This window comes from Lupinus angustifolius, chromosome LG09 (assembly GCF_001865875.1).
Source record: "Lupinus angustifolius cultivar Tanjil chromosome LG09, LupAngTanjil_v1.0, whole genome shotgun sequence".
NCBI classification, from domain to species: domain Eukaryota; kingdom Viridiplantae; phylum Streptophyta; class Magnoliopsida; order Fabales; family Fabaceae; genus Lupinus; species Lupinus angustifolius.
This window is the reverse complement of record NC_032017.1, coordinates 18,513,640-18,535,370: the sequence shown is the minus strand read 5'-3', so window position 1 is coordinate 18,535,370 and position 21,731 is coordinate 18,513,640. Positions and strand designations below refer to the sequence as shown.

The 21,731-nt window shown below is 32.4% G+C and overlaps 3 protein-coding genes across 3 annotated transcripts; 1 reads left to right on the top strand and 2 right to left on the bottom strand.

Moving 5' to 3' along the window:
* On the bottom strand, positions 1,408 to 3,502 carry LOC109355941 (homeobox protein 4-like). The gene has a single exon (XM_019599233.1). The coding sequence runs from the start codon at positions 2,796 to 2,798 to the stop codon at positions 1,569 to 1,571; it is 1,230 nt and encodes a 409-aa protein (XP_019454778.1). The 5' UTR covers positions 2,799 to 3,502; the 3' UTR covers positions 1,408 to 1,568.
* On the top strand, positions 12,326 to 15,767 carry LOC109355943 (inactive TPR repeat-containing thioredoxin TTL3-like). The gene is made up of 7 exons (XM_019599235.1): positions 12,326 to 13,375; positions 13,527 to 13,719; positions 13,897 to 14,069; positions 14,377 to 14,710; positions 14,808 to 15,012; positions 15,100 to 15,200; positions 15,468 to 15,767. The coding sequence occupies exons 1-7, from the start codon at positions 12,492 to 12,494 to the stop codon at positions 15,615 to 15,617; spliced, it is 2,040 nt and encodes a 679-aa protein (XP_019454780.1). The 5' UTR covers positions 12,326 to 12,491; the 3' UTR covers positions 15,618 to 15,767.
* Positions 18,003 to 19,201, bottom strand: LOC109356402. The gene has a single exon (XM_019599730.1). It carries the CDS (start codon positions 19,097 to 19,099, stop codon positions 18,107 to 18,109), a length of 993 nt encoding a protein of 330 aa, XP_019455275.1. The 5' UTR covers positions 19,100 to 19,201; the 3' UTR covers positions 18,003 to 18,106.

Here is a 21,731-nt window from a genome sequence, read left to right as displayed (position 1 = left end):
CGCAGACGACTACATTATAAAAATATACTGTTCTTCACATGGCTCTTCCAATACTCGAGATAAAATTACCTGACACTTTATACATTAAAAAATTATGAAGCAAACGCCAATTTTTAGAATGATTGATATCATTGAATGAGATATGGTTATGATGGCAAGGTTTTTTAGGTATGGAATTCATATAAAACATTTTTATATAAACTAGTGCTTTAATCGTGAAATTATTTATAGACAAATGACATTTCAACAAAACAAGTACTTCTAAACAAAGTATTTATTTTTTCGTAAATTCAAAACCTCTCTATATAAATATATATATTAAGATTTTATGTAATATGGATCCATTTATAATAATGTGCATCTAGCAGTTTTGAGAAGCATGGATATACAGCTCAAATTTTTTGATTAGTTTTATAATTGTAGCAGGTAAAGATGCCACTAATCTTACTAATTCTCCAGAAGGAACATACCTATTTTTTCGTATAAACCATCAAATGGATTAATTGATGGTGCAATATAGAAGGAACAGAACTTTATTTTATATTAATTTTCATCAACCTACATAAAATTAATAAATTAAACTTTGATGTAATAAAAATAATTGGATGATTAGCATTCAACAAAACTAAAAAAAAATTGGACTTGTTCATGTTCAACGGTCACGTAAGATGTAGTAGCATAGCCAAAAGTATAAGCATAACAGAAGAAAAGACGAACACAAAAGTTAGGTTACAACCTAAGGAATTGAAGTTTTCATATATAAATTGTTATTTGAACTGCAAAGAAATTCTTATTCACACACAAGACCTACACATCACCAGTTTCAAAAAAAGTGCACATCATCTTTGCAAAGTTAATGCAAACACAACATCTTGTGATATCTATATTTCTACTTTAATCGACGATGCTTGATAATTGATGGCAGCACTTAGCCACTCACCGACTTTTTTTACATTATAAATAGTATATACCTTTTTCGCTTAGAAAATAATAACAATGATATGTTTCTTAATGTTTTCTTATAGCAAACACAAGACAAGTGTTCGTACGAGGAACAGTTTTTCTTATTATTGGGGATTATAGCTGCAGATTCGCTTTAACAATAAACTAATGCAAATAATGGTTCCCGACGGGTTTTGTTCCCATAATAACATTATCATGCAATGCAATGTATATATGCGTGTAATAAAATTATCATTATCCATATTATGCGAGAACCAACACTAAGTTCTGCAATGACCATTTTAATATAAAAGCCATTGATGGAGAACATTAAAGATCATTTGGTCATGGAGTATAAAATAAATAAACATATATATCATACATGATTAAATTAATTACATACTTCTACTCCTGTTTTTGACATCATATATCAAAATATTTAGAACAAAACAAAAGTGGGGATATATAGAAAAGAAAAATGTTAGCTGCAAATTCTAACCACCAACAACACCACTACCATAAACATCATCATCATCATGATCACGATCATAATTCATTGCAGCTATCATATATTCTACCAACTAATGATGATAACAAGGTTCTGGTATTTGTTACACGAATTCATTCTAATCAGATGAACAAATCCACGAATCAACGTTACCTTCTCCTCTATTGATAGTACTGCTATTATTCTCCAAATTCTTTTCATGGTCCAATATTCTTGATGCAGCAGAAGGTGTTGACAAGTTCAGCTCTCTTCTATCTCCATTTCCATGACCAGAACTTACATGGCCATGACCTTGGGGTCCTGATAGTACTCCATAAGCACCAACAAGATCAGCATTATTATTACTCATACCAAGTTCATCCAGTGACTGTACTGATAAACTTGCTTGAGACTTTGCACCAAACACTGAAAAGCCATGGCTTCCTAAAGGATGAAGGGCGGGTGTTTGATGAAATGTTGAAATAGGGTGATTTTGTTGCATGCTTAGCATGACGTTGTGTGATTGGTTGTGGTGGTGATAGGGTAGACCCAGATCAGGTGGTAGTTGGTAGTTAATGGAGTTGTTATTGTTGTTGGTAATTGAAGAAGCTATAGCATCAACCATGTTATTATTATTAGTATGCAACAAAGTTGAAGGAAAAGGGTTTTGTTGATGATGAAGTTTTTGATGTGAAGGACGCAAAGGGTAAAAAGAGGGTATTGTGTCCAAGTGATGAGAGGAAGTGGCCCTTAAGGAAGAGGAGGAACCGGTGAGAAGGTCAAGCCTGCGAGTACGAGAATAAGATGATGTGCCTGAAAAGGGTGGTGCAGGGATGCCAGTGAATTCTTGAACCATGGCCCTGAAATTTGAGGTGTCGGTGGTGAGAACCGTGGTAGGTGTTCTTCTAGAAGCTCTAGTTCTCTTCTTTGAGTTTCGCGCTGCTGCATTATTGGTAGGTGCTGATGAAACCAACCTTGCATTGTTATTGTCATCATGTCCAAAACCATGAGGTGGTGGAAACGATCCTTGATTAAAACCTTGTAGGTTTGAAGGGTGGGTGCAATTGGGTTCAGATCTTTTTCCTTGAGATATAGAATTAGTAGCAGTATCCAAATTTAGAAAAGAGTTTGGATTTGTGTTTGGATGGGGTTGAGAAAGAGAGTGGAGGTAACTAGATGAAAGATCAAACAAAGATGGATTGTTATGATGGATTTGGTGTTGATGAGAAGAAACAAAAGATGAAGATTTAGCAAATTGGGTGAGAGGATGATTGAGGATATTTGAAGGGAGTAGTGTTGTGTGATCAACTCGTGAATCATATTCCTCATCACCACTAGAAGAGACACTTCCACTATTACCAGAATCCATAGCTTGCAAATTAAGCAAAAGTGGGGAACAAAAGGAAGCAAAAAAGAGGTAAAGGGAATTAAATAAAAATAGTAAGTTAATAATTAAAGAAGCTTATGCCAGTGAGATTAGAACCTGAAAGTGGTGGCAGCAGGAAGAACCCATAATGAATTCTAATTCTGAATGACACCCATTTGGAAAAAACAGCATATCTAGGATTGGATCGAATCCCTGATGATCAGCAATGAAAAAAAAACATAGGGATATATATATAGATCGCACTCATGTCATGATAATATATAAAGAGCTAGGGAAGAAGCATGGAGATAGTGAATTACGAAAAGGCCAGAGCTAGCTATAGCCTAGAAGGAGGAAAAGATAGAAAGATCTCTTTGGCTATTTTATTAGGTGTGTGGACTAGGGTTTCAGGAGGAGGTAAAAAAGAAAAGGAATATAAGGAAAGGAGAGGAAAGGTTTTTTTGTTTAATGCTCAGAAAAAGAGGACTTTAGAAGATCAAAAAAATGGTCTAGAGAGTGCAGCAAGATGGGTGAGGTGGGGTCAATATTGGAATAGAGAGAAAAGAGTTGCTGGTGGCTGGCAACGGGTCAAACTCAAAGTGAATGGTGAGAGGGACAGTGAAAGAGAGAGATTTGTGAATGTGAAAGAGCAATGGATGTGGTTTGGGATGGAATAGACAAACTTTTACCCACACAAATAATATTCAAATGTGTTTTTTCCTTGCACTTTACATATATGTTCTGTATTTGGCATATATATAATTGCTTTAATACACCATACATTATTTTTTTGGGTGTATGGTTGGACCAATGCATAATTAGAGAGATTGAATTAGGATTTACCATCAGCAATTAAACATTTTACTTGTGTGCTAACAAAATATTAGTTTACTAGTATAAGATTTTACTAAATCTCAATATAACCAAAATGTTAAGTGTTCGATTTATGAGAACGATACTTGTTGGAGAGTTAATCACATATCCTGAGAGAAATTAGTTCATAACCCAGAATAATGAAGGATATACTTAGTAGTATCAAAATCAATTTACAAAAATGAAATATATGCTTTTAAAAACACAATCATTCACCAAGCTATATTGAATGCTGATATTATTATACAGAATATAAAATAGCTATAGTATTTTACAACTTAAATTAAGACCTGGTATTTTTTATGTTCAGGTGATAAAACCAAAACAAAAAGGAGCAATTAAAGATGATTAAAATTAAAATTGAAGAGAGGGTGACATATCCACAAAAAGTGAAAGAGAAAGGAAAACCAAATTAGCACCAGACTGTTAGATGGGTAAGGTCAATAGAGAATTATCTATATCATGATGTAAGAATAACATTACTCGGTTACTAAACCTAAAACACCACCTAGATTTACTAATCGAACCTATACCTTTTTTTGTTAGGTTTAATAATACTTTTTGGTCGATATCAAACCTATATCTAATGGGTACGTAAAAAATTACTAATATGCTTGTGACGTACTCGGAAAATTTAGATAGTTTTACAAGTAATTGAACATGATTTTTCCTAATTCCGTATAGTCCAATGAGTGGGGCAGTGGGCAATCCACATGACAGATATCAGATAACCATGAGATTGAGGATAAAACAAATTGGGATTTTAGTTTCACAATTTAAGACTCTTATTTAAGTAGAAAAATGAGATAAAAAAGAACTCGGGATATCAAAAGTTTTACGATATCAGCATATTATTAGGTGTTAATTATTATTGACTTTTAATTAAAAATAATAATTATAATGTTAAATAATGTATTAATTGTGTAAAAAATTATATTGACAATGAATAGATATTAATCTTATAAAACAGTTATGGAAAATCTTATTTTGACATTTTTTAAGAAAAAATTTGGTTATGAATCTCAATTATGAATCTTAATTCTCAAACAAACAAGTCAGTTAGACATCAATAAGGTAGTGTAGTAGAATAATGTTTCACTAGATTCATACAAAGATCAAAACATTATTCGTTTGATTCTTGGGCATGACACTTATTGAGAGTAATAATTATACATTTCGATAGTGATTAGTTCTTTATGAATAAGGTGATGATATCTTCTAAACAAATAAGTCAAAAGGGTTCCTGGGCTTAGCCCACTATTGCTAATAATCAGCAGTTGACAAATTTGGGCTTTATACGCGGGGCTAGCATATGGGCCATAAATTTGGGCTCTTCTGTTAGTTTGGTTAACTTTGTTCATTTCTTGGTTCTCCACCGCTCACTTCTTAATTTGTGTGTAGTTCTCACTTGATGTTTATCCATAAGATATTCGTTAATCCAAAATAACATTTTGCTGAAGTTTGCACTCTATTATAAACCCACAACCGCGGCACCATTTTGCTAGAATCTCATAAAAGGTCCAACGAAAAAGGTTTCACATGTAATTCTTCACATGTGACACTAGAGCATAGAGTCATTAATTTGCAAAGTTTAAGGATGAAGAAAGATGAAGATAACATACACAACTCAATCATGATAATACCCATTTAAGTCCTTCGAATATAGTGTCTAATGGTTTGTTTGTCACTGCCATTCACATTTATCTTATCTTTATTTTTCATCATCATCATTGTTATCCATGTTAAGAGTTCTACTACCTCGAGAGCATTGAAATAGAATGTCCTTTTGCTAATGTATATCCCAATATTAAAAGCCAGCTATATCTTAAACTGGAAGCTTGTGTCTTTCCAAATTCCAATGCTCTTGGATCACGTGACCACATGTTTTTCTTTACTTAAATTATAAGTACATGTAATGCAATGCTATTAACGAGTATACAGTGACATTGTAAACATTTTAACATTGTCAATAAATTATTCATCATTTATATATTAATCATTATTGACTTTCAAACAAAAGTAATATAAATCAATAGTAAATAATTAGATAATATATTGATGATATAAAAAACTTTAACTGACACTGTAAATTTTAAACTCACGTGATAAAGTCAAGTTGAGGCTTGAGTCCTAAGCATTGTATTGCTTACTAATAATTCTTTTTCCACCATTCAAGCTTGGAGACTTGGATCTAAAGCCTATGGCTATGCAAAGTCACCATCACCTCTGAAGCTGTGGTTCTTCACGGGATTCCAATGTGTATCAAACAAGTTTATCGGTCATTTGCAAGAATTTCAGGCTTTGTTCACAACTTTGAAAAGAATCTCCAATTTCTTTCCCAACATATTATAATACTACATTATTTGGATACCTTTATCTGATTAAGCAAATTGATAATGGTGAAAGAAACATAATTTCTAATCCGTAAATTAATGATGATCTATTTCTTGAAAATTGTGCATAGGTGACAATCCTAGCTGGACTTACTTATCTTCTGGGAGTAAGGTTCCTCTCCATTAATGGAGAGGCAAGTGACATAAATTAACACACAAAATGCAACATGTAATAACAATTTTACCCTTTTGTGTTTCATAAAATTACTTTTTTGCCATTAAAAATGTGAGCAAAACAATCACTTGTTTCTCCATTAATGGAGAGGATCGTTGTTCATCTTCTGTTGGGTCACTACTTTTTAAAATCCTAAAATTAACCACTTGCATATTAAGGCTAATACCAACCCTTCATCTTCTCATACAATTAGATCACTTGATATATTCCTTGAGTTTTCTCTTTTCACCTCTTGAAATATTATCCAAAATCTTTTCTTAGTCTTGTTAATTATATGCGTAATAATATTTGGGTTCGGCGTGAAATTTGACTTTAAACTTCCGAATCACGAAATTATTTAGATGCATGTAAATACTGCTATTATAAAATACACACAAAAAACATTATGCGTGCAATTTTAACAATGTATGATCATGGTTCACATTTTTATTTAAATAATAGCTAGCATTTCGCATTAAAAACTTAAATTCACATAAAGTTAACGAACCTATTTTTCTATTTAGTATATTGATCCTCCAGATGTTACATAGTGATTCAATAGCTATATCTGCCTCTCAGCTTCTCTTTATGCTGGCATTACTTAGTTTAGTCTTTATTGGCACGTGGAATTTTGTTAATTATAATTATTACATAAGAAATTGAGAACAATTAATATGGACTATGGATCTTATTTGAATAATCGAGATTAAAAAATACGTGCACATGATTATCAGATGACCAATAATTAACTTTTAATTCTAATCACCTATGATGGATTGTAAGATCCTGATTTATTGTTCTCACAATTTTTATATGAGAAATATATATATATATATATATATGATGATCACAATTCATTATCAATAAGCAAATCAACGCACACGCGTTGTGGTTCAACATTTTTGTAGTTTCAATTTTTGTGTTGGTTTTTTTTATTTTTATAAAATTCCAACCATATCATTGGGAGTTTAGAGAAGGAGATAGGAAGGGGGAGAAGAACTCAATGCTTGCATTGATAATTAATTGATTGGTTCAATTGCATTTTATGTACCAAATTAATGGGGACCAAAACCATTCACCTTCATATTATATAGTAAATCTGTATGTCCTTTTCTTCACCCACCCTCCCTACCCCCTTTTGTTATTTTAATGATTCGGGTTAGAATTAGAATTATTAATAATCAACAACTCATTATTGTCACATTGACACCGATTGTGACGACAATGAATTTCTCGTGTAGATTGACATGAATTAGATTGAATAATACAATCTGTTTTTCCTTTACTTTTATTGTTTTTTACTTATTTTTTCCTTAAACTCAAGTTGATTGGACTCTTATCCTTGATCAAATCATAACATGATTACAACATAACTTGTTATATCCTACCACGTACAAATCGATAATTTGGTGAGATTCTCTTGTGAACTTTTTTATCTTAAATAGTATGTATATGTGATCCTTATGGGTAGGTACTATAATTATTACTTATTATTTTTCAGCCTGAATTTGTTTCTGTTGGCAAAAGAACTATACTTGAGAATTAAGAAGCACAAAGTTCTATCTAATATTCAACGCGGGTTGACTTTTCGTTTCCTTGTTCGAATTGAATGGTTTCTTCAATGAATAATCAAATTTGGGCATGGTACATGAGTTCTAGTTTGGTTATAGCTTCTTAATTTTTAGTAGTTGTTCAATCGAATCACGAGTTGCCTAGTTCAATTACATAATGCTAAAAATATATGTGAATACATTCAACAAAATTTAGGTAGAGAGTACAAATGTATTCTATTTACTAGAGTATGGAGAGTATTGATTAAGGAATAAAATATTCTAATTAACAATGCCAAAGATAAATGGTAGATAGAGGATTCCACTCTTAAATATGATAATGGATGTTCATTTTTTTTTGGGTACATGAAAGATCTTGTTAGAAGGTGTCTCCAAATTGAATTAATCTCCCACTATTGGTTGCTAGATTCCAATGTGTTTCTAATTTTTATTTTGCAGCATTTGTGCAAATGTTGACTACTTGCGTTTAAGATTTTTTTGTACATAAAAAAGTATAAGTTGCAAAACATGATTTTTTTTTGTACTATCAAGAGTATCCCTCACTCTTTTGGATAAACAACTAATACTTTTTGAAGTTGTAGTTGTCTCTCCCAACGATTGTCGCTATCAGGAATTGAACATTTGATCTTTTGGTCATCTTAGGGATCTAGCGGGGCCTTACACTACTAGATCAGCGTTTTGTTGGTGAATATGAGATTTTTAAACTTCTACAATTGAACTAAACATTAAATTCTTGGTGAACCATAAATAAAATAAAAATGGATTTGGTTACACATGGTTGGTGAGTTGGTGTTGGTGCCCTGAACCTGAAGTGTTGGGTAATATCGAAGTATATGTATATGGTGTGTCGTCAATTGCACAATATGAGAGTATTAAAAACAAGCATAGACCACAGTTTATAAGAGACATGATGTGGGCAGAGTCATACACAATGCTTATAGATAGAATCTAAAAAAATTGCATTGGATTTGTCCCAAATACGTTGTAGCAAATGATAAACAAGTGTTCTCTAACAACTTCAAAAATGGAATAGACATTAAGACAGGAAGGTGCTAAAATGAAATGGTTTACAATTGAATATGTGGATGCAGTGGGGTGATGTGGCCAAAGAAAAATGCTTTGCTTTTCAAATTCATTTGGAATAAAAGATAGTGAAAAAATAAATAAAATTATCCAACGTTGAATTTGGAAAAGGATTTAGTGGTTGTGGCTTGGCAACAAATGTAAACACTCATCATAATCAGGAATCAATCACCAAGCATTTGAGATTTTTAAATTGGAGGAAGTTGTTAGAACCTATTTTTGTTTTAAAAAGTTTGGAATTATAATTAGAGTACCATAACCTACATGTTCACCCGAATTAGAGAACCATACCCTATATGATTGGGTTTTATTAAGTCTAAAGTTGAGTTTAGATTAAAAAATTAGACTAAGTTAATATTTATGTTAGGTGATAGAAGATTGATGATGAATTGATGGAAAAGAATAAAATGATAAGCAATTTTGAATTTATTTGATGTAATTATTTTAAACTTGTTCTTTTTTGTTTTAAATTTTATATTCCAATAATTATCAACGAGGAGGTTATCTGTATGCTATAGATAAAACAATAAACTTGAAATTACCAATTGTTTTAGCGATATAGACAGTAGCATAAAATTGTAAAATTGAACATACTTAATGGCATGTACTACATAATTGAATAATATAAACTTCCTTATATGTACAACTCACATAAATAAAAATATATACACAGACAACATTAGAAAATAAAAACTAAAAGAATTGCGGGAATCATATAAGTCCAACCTGAGTGAAAGTGACTCAAAGCTTCAATAGTAAGTTTCATATTATGCAGCCGTGACTGTTTCAAAGTCAGTGTAAATAAATAACACACCTTTTATCAAATAAACCTTATTGAATCATTAATTAGCTTAATTTATTTGGTTGAATTAGCGTTACACACATTAGAAGGGCGAATATATACTAAGGTTTGAAATAAATTAAGGTGACTGAAAGAGACAACTATAGGCCCCAATGCCCTTCCATCCGTAATACAAAATTAAGAAATCGTAGTTTACTTTTTTTAGGGGTCATCATGCTTCTTTGCTTTATTAACTTTATTCTTAGCAAGTAATCACGTTTCATAATTCATTTTTCAAAGAAGTATAATTATATTATCGACATAAAGAGCAACGGAAGCTTCCAGATTCGAGAGATTAACATTGCAGGAAAGTTAATTTCATTTTAAAATGCAGTGGAGGGCTGGGTCACTGTTTGGAATTACATTGTAATGGGATTAGTAGCAATATAATTTTTCTTATACTATCCGTATCTCTCAACTTATGATAAGAAATTATTATTTTTTGAGTGTGTGACTGTCCACTCAACAAGTATCGTTTTCAATAATCGAACACTTAATTTTTTGCTGTTTTGAATATCTAAAATATCTTACACCACTGGACTAATAATGAGTCATAGTAGTAGTGTGGTAATTTGTAGGGGTGTCAATATGGGCAGTGCCCGCGGGCCAGCTCGCATTGCCCACAAAAAATGCGGGCAGGGCATGATATTTTTGCCTGTCAGCCCATATTGCTCGGTTCGTTTGCCCGCTTTATTAGCGGACATTTTAAACGGGCTCCGCAGGCTGCCCGCGGACATTACATTGTACACTTTAAAATTTTAATTTTGGCCAAGTGGGTAGTGGCCCAAACTCTTTTAATTATTGCGTATTTGTTAGAGAGAATTATTATCTAATATGGTTAGAGAGACATGTTTTGAATTATTATTATAGCGACTTTTAATTATTATGTAATGTGCTTATGTAAAATCTATTGATTTATTGCCTAATGTATTGCATAGGAAATTTGAATTGTCATTTGATAACTTAGTATTCACCATTGTTGATTTTTTAATGTAAACAGGAAAATGCCCGCGGGCCGCCCGTTAGCCTGTTTTAAAACGGGCAGGGCATTACTTTTTGTCCGTTAACCAATTGCGGGCATGTCCGACCCGCTTAAATTATTGCTGACATTTACAGACGCGGGCTAAACGGGTCGGGCGACCCATTTTGACACCCCTAGTAATGTGGTTGTTCAGAAATCTCATTTTCCCACATTAAATTTTGGGTTTGGATGGAATTTGATAGGGTTGAAAACGAGCTGAACTGAGTCGAACCAGATAGCTTGGTTTAGCTCGGTAAGGATTGTTCAGCTCGAAACTCGACTCGAGTTCGATACTAGTTATTTTCTTAGCTCGAGTTCTATCCAGTTAAAGTTCACGAATTGTTCGGCTCAGTTCGATTGATTCATTTGGACAACTTAAATAGTTAATTAACTTTTTTTAATTTTTTTTATATATATAATAACTATAAATATAAAAAATAATACATGTCATAATAAACACAAAAATTAGTTTTTATATATATATATCGAGCTAGCTCATGAACCTAACAAGTCGAACTGTATCCAACTTGAGTTTGATTCATTTATTTAACGAGCTCAATTTTCAGCTCAAGTTTGATTCATTTGGTTCATGAACCAAGTTTATCGAACTAAATAATGAATTGAGTTTCAAATGAATACCGAGTTGGTTCGGTTCATTGTCAACCTTGAATTTAATATTTGGGGATTTAGTTTTATTGGAGACTATTTTTCTTGTTGGTAAACTAATAATATGTATGTTGCTTATCAGAACACATAAGACATTTTTGTCCATTGTTCTATTTTATTTGTCAATACTCAGTCTTAAACTCCTAAGAATATTAAATGTGTGGAACAAGCCTCATTTTTTATAGTCCTGCTATTCTTTCTTTCTTCCTTTGTTTTTTTGAGTCATTCTGTGTGGGGCTAATATGCTTTTCATATTAGTTTAAGTTAAGCTAATGCCGTGTTGTTATGACTAAAAGAATATATGGGTTAAAAATGAGTGAAGTTAAGATAAAATTTCTTTTTTTTAAGAGCACTAACTAAAAGTTGATTATTCATTTTTTTTTGCACATCCACTCTCATATTTTATTCCAATCTCAGTATTTAAAATCTAACTTTAGTTGTACACAATTTTTTTTTTGTTTTCTATACAAATTTAATATGAATTTTAACCAAAAAAAATTAAAAATCATAATAAATAACCTAAATTCATATAACAATTTATCTTAACAAAAATGTTATTTTAACAATAATGACAAATTTTAATTGTTTTTTCAATGACTTTTTTGACACAGATAAAAAATTAAAAGGAAATGAGAAATAAAAATAGTTTGACTTATTTTAAGAGAAGTTGTTGAATATATGATATACAAATAACTCTACTGTTACCTTAAACTACTGAATCAGTTTTGAGGGTTCCCCTAATTTGATTGCATCAACTTACCCTGATATATTTTCCTTATACATGTATGTTACTATTTTTTGTGTCTCTATAGCCCCAAAAAGAGCTACTGTTGTTTTTAAAAGAAGAATTGTTTTCACTTGAGTCTATATATATATATATATATATATATATAAAAGGTTATTTACAGGGCAAGACTCTTATATAAACTACTCCTTCCAATTCAAGCCATCACTTCATATTTCCATGTCATAATAATACCTCACAATTATTTCAGCTTCTAAGGTTTCTTCTTTTGTTCTTTCTGTGAGACTTCACATACTTTCTCTGCTTACACTCATTTTACAATACAAGGATTGCTACCTTAAAAAAAAACATGTCAGGGAAGGTTAAGAACAACAAGGTGGGGAATGAATTGGGTTGTGGTTTCATGAGTAGAATTCTCCAACTCAAAAGCTATAAGCTTAGGACATCTTCTGTTCATTCACTACCCATGAAGCCTAGCAACAATGCACCACAGAAAGATCATGTAAAAAATGAACCTCAAATTTCTCCAAATGATGAATCAAAGGTTCTTCAAAGAAGCTCCAAAAAACCTGCCAGAAAGGTCACTTTTATTGATCAAAATAAAAAACATTCAGACACTGCAAGAAACTCAACATCAACATCATCATCATCAACAACTCACACAAAAGTTGAACAAAACAAAGACACTACTGATGAGAGAAAGCCCAATGGAAACTCTTTGCAACTTGCTAGAATAAGCACTAGTCATCAGAGCGACAATGAGAGCAACAAGTCCCCAGTGAAAGAATTTGGTGCCTTGAAACTCACTGGGAATTTACTTGTAAACAACACACCAAGAAGAAAAAGTGTGGAATTTGTTCCTAAGAATAAAGATATCAACTCTATTTTCAGTTCTTATAGTAACCCTGGCAAGGTCATGATGGGTAATATCATAAGGGGGAACAGTGATGACCTTGCACAGTTTAGAAGTTCAAAGAACAACAAAGTGGACCCTGAAGTGTCGAAGTCCATTGGAAATGAAGCATACAAGCAGGGAAAATTTGAAGAGGCTTTGGCTTTGTATGACAAAGCCATTGCTATTGATTCAAATAAGGCAACATATCATTGCAACAAGAGTGCAGCTTTGATTGGCTTATCAAGGTTTCAGGAAGCAATTGTTGAGTGTCAAGAATCTATCCGGCTTGAACCTTCTTATCACAGAGCTTATAACCGTTTGGCAACAATATATTTCAGGTAATAATTGAAATATATGCTTCATTTAATGTATTAAGACTAGTAGATACAATATGGTAATTACTATATAGTCTATAATTCAGATTATGATATTGGGTTTGTTTTTGTTTTGTTATTATTTTTCCTTACATGGTTGAAAATTTTAATGCAGATTGGGTGAAGCAGAAAAGGCAGTGGATTGCATTAACTCAACCCCATGCCCTGATTCCTTACTCGCTTTCCAAGCTCAGGCTCTTCAAAATCACCTTAACAAATGCAATGAAGCTCGAAAAGCCGGTGAATGGAGTGTTATACTAAAGGAAACACAGTCTGCAATATCCTTAGGTGCTGATTCAGCACCACAGGTCAGTTCATAACTCAAACTTTTTGAATCATTGGATTTGTATGCAACTTTGTTGAATAGGCCAATAACGCGTCCGACGTGAAAGTATTCTAGAATTCCCCTTTGCTTTCATGCTAGTGTCATAAGATCACTTAGCTGTTATGACTTGTGCTGATTAGAAAATGTTTATGTATGCTAGGTATATGCTTTAAAAACTGAAGCCTTGCTGAAGCTCTTAAGATATCAGGAGGCACATGCCACCTACGAGAAAATGCCGCAGTTTTCAGTTGATTGGTGTAACAATATATTTGGCCTGGCTCATAGTGCTTACCTATTGATTATAGGCGCACAGGTTCACTTGGCAGCTGGAAGGTTGGTGAAAAAGCTTTATTTTTTGTGTTTGACAAATTATCCAAGCATGCTTTATGTATTTGGCATAGTATGTTAAGATATGCTAAGCATGCTAATAAGTACTAAAATTTTGCATCCCTATATTTTTCTTGAAGCATTATAAATGCATTGAGAATTACTGACTAATACAAGCACTGTTAAATTTCACTACCCTATTATGAGCCTAAGGCTGTCAATGTTTTCTTTATATTTAATGATCAATGGTGATACATTTTCTGACCCTAGTTAGGAATGAGTCTCAGTGGAATTTCATTTTGTGGGTCATCAGGTTTGAGGATGCTGTGAAAGCAGCTCAGCAAGCAGCAAAAGCTGATCCAAGCAGCATAGATGTAAATGTAGTTTTAAGGAGGACCAGAGCAGCGACATCGGCTAGAATGAATGGAAACTTGCTCTTCAAGGCATCAAAATTCATGGAAGCATGTTCCGCATACAATGAAGGACTAGAGCATGATCCACACAATTCAGTTCTGATATGCAACAGAGCAGCATGTCGATCTAAGTTAGGCCAATATGAGAAAGCAATTGAAGATTGTAATGCAGCTCTTAAAGTTCAACCATGTTATAGCAAAGCAAGATTAAGGAGGGCAGATTGCAATGCCAAGGTACCTTAATTGCTTCGACATTTGTATTAAATTCGTCTGGTACATACTTGTTTGCATTAAATAATCCCTTTGTTATTATTTTTGTGTGTGTATATAGTTGGAAAGATGGGAAGCTGCTATTCAAGACTATGAATTGCTATTAAGAGAAAAGCCAGGGGATGAGGAAGTAGCCAAGGCTTTGTTCGAGGCCCAGCTCCAACTCAAGATGTTACGCGGAGAAGATGTCAAGGACTTGAAATTCGGTTCAAATTTGCTTTTCATCTCTACAAATGATCGGTTCCGACATTATGTAACTTTACCTGGTAAGGCACATTGGCTGCAACTCTTATACAATTAAATCTGGGCATTGTGAATAACACTACTAACCAGTTATATTCGCTATTGATCAGGGATGACAGTGGTCCTCTTTAGCAACAAGACAACCAACAAAGAAGTATTGCTGATGTTGGAGCAAACCAGCAAGAGATTCCCATCAGTTAATTTCCTCAAGGTTGGTTTATTTTGAATTGTTTAACCTTTAAAGCCAGTGAGAATGCAAATTGAAATTTCGGAAGTTGGAACATAAGAATCTTGAGCTCTCTAACCGAAAGTTATGATGGTATGAACATTAGACAAGCATGTCATATAAAAATGTGGAACCTTTATACAAGAGTAGATTAAAAAAGAGTCTACAAACCAATTTCAATCAATAGTTTGATTCAGAAAAATGACTTTTATACATTGTTTCTTACTTATACCTGAATTATTACAATTTTAGGTGGAGATTGAAGACCATCCTTACTTAGCGAAATCGGAAGGTGTGAGCTCTATCCCAACCTTCAAAATATACAAGAACGGATCAAGGGTAAAAGAAATTTCTGGAAAAAACGAGTCGTTAGAAAGATCAGTTATATTGTATAGCAGCTGAAGATAATTTCACTTCTTCAAATGAGAGCATACATTGTGCAGGAAATAAGAAAAAAAATTGTTTGTTTAAAAGGATTTTTGTTTGAGAAGCCTTTAAGTATTCATATCTATTATTGCATGCATATTAGTTTGACTAGCTCAAACATTTTTTATGTATATATTCTTCACAGGAGTGTTTGTCATTATGACTTATGAATTACTCGTTGTAATTGTACTATTTGTGATATAGTAGAAGGAAAACTACTGCATACACTTCCTTCTTTGTTCTTCTACAATGTTTCTCATTAATCCCTATTTGAAAGGAGGGGGAGAAGTGAATGCTCTGCAAGATTTGCAGTCTTCAGAACCACAAAACTACTATACTTGTATATTTTCACTAGGGAGAAGGAATGTTCTAAAAAATCAAGAGTCAAAGTAAATGATGAGGGTAATAAGGAAAGATAATAAAATGATGATTGAAATATTAATTACACCACTGCATATTGTTGGGTGAGCAGTCAACTCATAAGGCTATGATTTTGTACTGTACTTTTGCATATTAAGGCATCGTGTATGATGAGACGGGTAAGAATGATTTTATGGAGAGATAAATACATATAATAATACAAAAGTTAATATGTAATGACATTTTTATCCTTTTGTTTATTATAAAATCACATTTTTGTCATTCAAAATATCAGTGAAAATAACCACTTGCCTCTTCATTAATAGAGAAATCTTTTAATGAAGACATGTGACATAATTGAAAAAGGTCTAAAAGTTATGATCCTTTTTTTTTTTATCCCCAAAGTGAAATAACATAAGATAGGAACAGGGGAGCAAAGAGAAGAATCTTGATAATTTCAAACATATTCTACTATGTCCATTCGCTGTGGAATAACCTGCTAAAGCTAATGTTTACAACAAGAGTAATGTTATACGTAAAATTTGGCTATGTAAACAAAGGGTATTATATTCCAATAGGTTTGAATCCAAAAGGTATCATATGTAAAATTATAAACTTGTTCATTGAAAGACATCCAAAAATAACTAGGGTTTGAATCCAAAATGTATCAAAAAATTCACCCCTCAATTTGTTGTTTCAATTAGAACTAGGATCCAATACCACCATTAACCATTAACGAAAGGCGAAGGCTTTACACTCATTTATATGTATTTCATGACTTTAAAGTTTTCATTTAGCTGAAAAACGTTCACCAAGCGGAAAGTTGACGTAAATGAGTTTAAGGCTGGCTTCAGCTTTTACGTTATAGGTAACCGGTGAAATAGAGGCTGAGTTTGCGTACTCACCTATACTCCAACATGGTAATATCTAAATTATGATACTATCCTCTTATTATAAATATTATCTTTTAACATCCATCTAAAATTTAAAAGGATTCTTGATTTCTCTGCAATTTATTTTGTAACACATATAATCTCACAAACACGTGATTCCAATGACATAAAAGTCAAACGAGATTAGCCAAATCCCACGGAAAATAACAACAAGTCGATCTCTAACCAAAACCTAGGGGCGTATAGTGTCATCATCTCTTGGTTATTTGTGTAGTAAAGTATAAAGTAGGGCGTATACGTTAACTCTTTATTTAAACAGAAGAACTCAAAGCAAATTATCATGAAAAATTGTTTCTAATTTTTTCAAACAGGTCATGTCATGACTCATAAATAGGTAGTTAGAGAATAAAAGTAGCATCATTACTCAAGTAACTTCATTTATAGTAGACAGACCAACTCTTTTACTTTCAAAAGAGTAGAGTAACTCATTTGCTAAATGTTATTGAAGTTTAAGCAAACGAACTAAAAAGTTAATAGAAAACAGCTATACTATACAATGGCAGTCACACTGCAATTTGAAATAAACCTAGTATTTGTTTAACTATTAATTAATGGTAGGTATGGATTTATGAGGGTAATGAAGGGAATGGAAAAGCTTGTAAGCCATGAAATTTACTTATAAGATGAATTCAATTCGCAAAAAAAGTTGCAAGATGAGTTCTGAAGGAGAAAAAAATGAAATGAAAATCCGTAAAAATATCTAATAAGTATATTTCATTATTCTCAATTCTTCCATTTCTTTCTCTTCCAAAATTCAACTCACAAATATAACATAACATCACATAAAAGAGTATACAAAGCCATACACCTAAATGCATGCAAATGAAAGTTAGCTCAATCAGTTGACATTAAGCGAAAGGCTATTTGCAAAACTACTTCTCAAGTAACCTAACTTTAAAACGAAACACCTCTCGTTTTTTAAATTTTCATCTACCTTAAAAACAAACCATAGACGTACATGCTAGGAAAGTTTTTATTTTCCATGCACTTATATGCAGAACTTACAAAGCCATAAACCTAGTTCTATCAATGATTAACGAGATACTAAAACAAAAAAGGGATTTAGTTATTAGATTAATGGCACAAACTGCATATTACATAAACAAATAGATTCTAGAGCTTGAAAAGAAGAAAAACAGTAACCGTGATTGATCATTTGTTACAACGTAGACTCTTTGGTAGTGAATTTCTTAGCCCTCCAACAATCCAAGTATCTTTGGCAATCTCAGAAGATGAAATCTTGTAAAAATCAGAGTCGTATCTCATTACAACCAAGTTCTCTTTCTTTTTGTTTTCCTCCATCAATGACTTCAAACTCTTCCCTTTGTTTACCCCTGCAACTTTCTCTTTAACTTTACCTTCTTCATTGTGTTCATTTTGTTCTTCAGTTTTCTCCCCTTTCAACAAGCTTTTCACTGGAGCAGACCTACACCTCATCAACAATAACGCATTTGGAGGAGGAACAATAACTTCTTCTGCTTCTTCAACACTTGACGCATTATTTTTGTCTTCTTTGTGCAACCCATTAGTCTGATTCTCTTGTAACACCATAAGCCATTTTGAAAACACAGTTCCTGAATTTTCATTATCACTTTCTTGAGTTTCTTCTATACCCACATGGTTTTCTTTTTCTCCATTTCCTTCATCTTCAATATCCTCATCATCTTCCCCTTCAGGGTTTAAGGTTCCAAAGCACCGCAGGTCTAATCTCATGCAGCTTAAACAAGCCAATAAATGCATTACTTCCTTTTTGAAACTTAGAGACAATGCTAACTTAGAACGCTTCTTGTGTTTATTGCTGTTGTGAATCTTCTCTATTTCTTCCATCACTGATTGCCAGCTCTTGGTAGCAGTGGTTTTAGGCCTAATGACCTTGATTTTGCCAGCACAGTTAACTTTTGGAGAGGTTGGTTCTGTAATTTCTAACTTGGTATTGGTCCATATCAAAGGGCTAACTTGGCCAATTGATCTGGTAGTACTTGATTTCTTAAGATGGTCGCGGTGGTTGTTGCGGTAGCCTTTGTTATGATCTTGAGTCCTACCAGGGCTACAGATGGGATTATGCATTAGTGCGAGTTGAATTCGAGAAGGGAAACATACTAATAGATCTGTAGAGGATGTTGATTTTGCTTCTCTTCCTTTCATTGTGATTCTATTGTTCTAATTCTAAGGTTTTGGGTGTGCTAAGTTTTTAAAAGAAAGGAGGGAGGCAGAGACACCTTTGCTTATACTTTAGTTACTCTTTATCTAGATATGTTCTATTTAACTATCTGTTTGTTCATTTGAATCTTATTTTTTCATTGCTTTATGGTTCCCTTTAAATTGGATTTGGGGTCACAGGTGAACTTTATTATTATTGTTATTGTTCTTTTAGACTTTTTGTTTCAACCCCTGTAGTAGTTCTTGCCAAAAATATTTGAAGATGAAAAATGATGCCCTTCATGATCCAATCATCATTATTGTATATGTGTACAATAAACATATACTTATGAGATGTGTATATATAAAAATAAAAATAAGTGAAAGATAGAGAAATGTTCAAATAATAGAACACTCTCCAATCATATGTAGGCCTTGTGAACCAGTTATATGTGTTACAGGCCCTCAACCTTAAGTACCTAGCCACTCATCTTATGAAACTTATTCCTTAGGGTCTATTTGCGAGTTAGATTTTGGAGGCAACATACCCTTAGTGATTAGTCTTGATAACTATAAGATTGCTTGTCAAGTGAATAAAATTATAGAGTTTGGGAAGATTCTCTTGGTATGAACCAAATTCAACCTCTAGCACAAAATTTAGGTGCTTTCTGGTAGCAACTAAATGTGTCATTGTAATTGTTTGGCAGTTAGAAACAGCAGGCACAGTATTATTCAACAACTCTTGCTAAAAAAGAAAGCAATGTGTCTAACTATAAGCATGATCAGTTTAAATTGTTAACAAGAGAATATTGGATAAAGATTATTCTTTTGTTTGCTTCCTATTTTTTTATATTGTTTGGTCTAGTTACCCTTTTTCTAACATGTTCATGTTAGTTTTAATATATATTGATATGATTTGTTGGACCAAAAATAATATTGATATGATTTGGGAGGCATCAAGTAGGAGATTCCTGAGGTCTGTATTGTAGAAAATTATGAACATACTCTGCTTTATTAACTTTCCTTCTTTTCTTTGCACCAAGAGAAAATTATGGCAACAGTATTAGTGTGAAATGGAGACTAATTAATAAAAGTGCAGGTGCTAATGAAAGGAGTAATGCACTTGAGAGCATAGGAAAAATGGTCCCCTCTAGCCATTATGCAAATAGCACTAGGATTACATTTATATGCTTTACTAGATGATGAGTTTTGAAATTTGGCACTGTTTTTATGTTAACCTTATTAAATGAAACTTCAGAAAATTTACTAGCAATCATTTTCTACTTTGTGGAAAAGTGGTGTTGTGAGAAGAATTGAATTACCGACAAAAAAGAAAAAGTAACCATAATTCTGGGATAGACTACTTAAGTGAAAAAAGACTGCAACCTTTTAACTATTTTGAATAGAAATAAAACAGCTATTATTAGTTTGAACTTTGAAATCTGAATGCCAATACACCATAGCAGTGTTGCCTAGTAAGTTTAGTAAAGGTAGTTTCAGGAAAAAGCTATTCCGTGCTTGCACTTTGCATTGTCATAATTACAGGTTTAACGTGGATAGAAACTGTAAATGAAGATTCTAATTGAACAAAAATGGTAGATATAATGTCACACAATCATGCACAAAGTTTACTATGGTTCAGCCCAATATACTTATGAAACTGTTTCTTGTATATCCCAACATCTTTGGGCATAATTTATAACACATAGTGAAAGTATTTTATATTATAAAGCCAAAATTGTCCAAAAAAACTGTTGCTGGTGGTTCCGCACACACACTATACAGAGATATATATATATATATATATATATATATATATATATATATATATATATATATATATATATATATATATATATATATATATATATATATATATATATATATATATATATATTATTCATAGATGAGATAGCCTGCTATTTTAATAGTGCGTAAACATTCTCAATTTGCTTTACCCCACAACTCTTTCATCATTATATCTATTATCAGGCATCTTAATCTCCACATAACTCCACTGATTTGTTGGTACAAAAGTATATATCCCATTAAGAATTTATTGATAATTTTATCTGCTTTTCTAGTTTCTTATACGTTTTGGGATACTCTCACATATCTGGGCTTCTTGGGCTTTAGATGGGACATACTTGTTTTAGTTTAGTGAGATTGTGTTTAGGCCTTTTGATCCTTTGTAGTTTGTAAAAAAAGTAGAAGTTAGTGCCAAATTGGGCTTAAGTGTTCTTACAGATTAACACACTCCACCAAAAAAAAGTATAATGGCAACTAAGGAACTTTTTTTCTCATGTTAGGTTGTCAAGCTTTAAGCCAGAAATTTGAACAGAGGTTATCTCATTGCAATCATTCGCTAATGTATCAGGAAAATAAATAAATGAGAGTTAATAAATGTAATGTTAAATGATAACGTTCAACTGTTCAAACAATAAAATTATATTCATATCACAGGAACTCCAAAATAATTATGATACAATTTACATACTCAAAATTGTATTATTATAAGAGAAAGTACTCAATTTTTTTAGTATTATAAGATAAAGTAGTGTGCACTAACAATATAAATGTTTTTTACATTATCAACCCATCACTTATCATTTATATATGTATTAGTGATTAAACTAAT

What these genes read in the sequence shown, in the direction of transcription:
- LOC109356402 (XM_019599730.1), bottom strand. Translation starts at nt 19,099, where the DNA reads ATGAAAGGAAGAGAAGCAAAATCAACATCCTCTACAGATCTATTAGTA.
- LOC109355943 (XM_019599235.1), top strand. Translation starts at nt 12,492, where the DNA reads ATGTCAGGGAAGGTTAAGAACAACAAGGTGGGGAATGAATTGGGTTGT. An exon ending in GTGCTGATTCAGCACCACAG is followed by an intron (nt 13,720 to 13,896) that starts GTCAGTTCATAA and finishes TATGTATGCTAG; the next exon opens with GTATATGCTTTAAAAACTGA. An exon ending in CATCAGTTAATTTCCTCAAG is followed by an intron (nt 15,201 to 15,467) that starts GTTGGTTTATTT and finishes TTACAATTTTAG; the next exon opens with GTGGAGATTGAAGACCATCC.
- LOC109355941 (XM_019599233.1), bottom strand. Translation starts at nt 2,798, where the DNA reads ATGGATTCTGGTAATAGTGGAAGTGTCTCTTCTAGTGGTGATGAGGAA.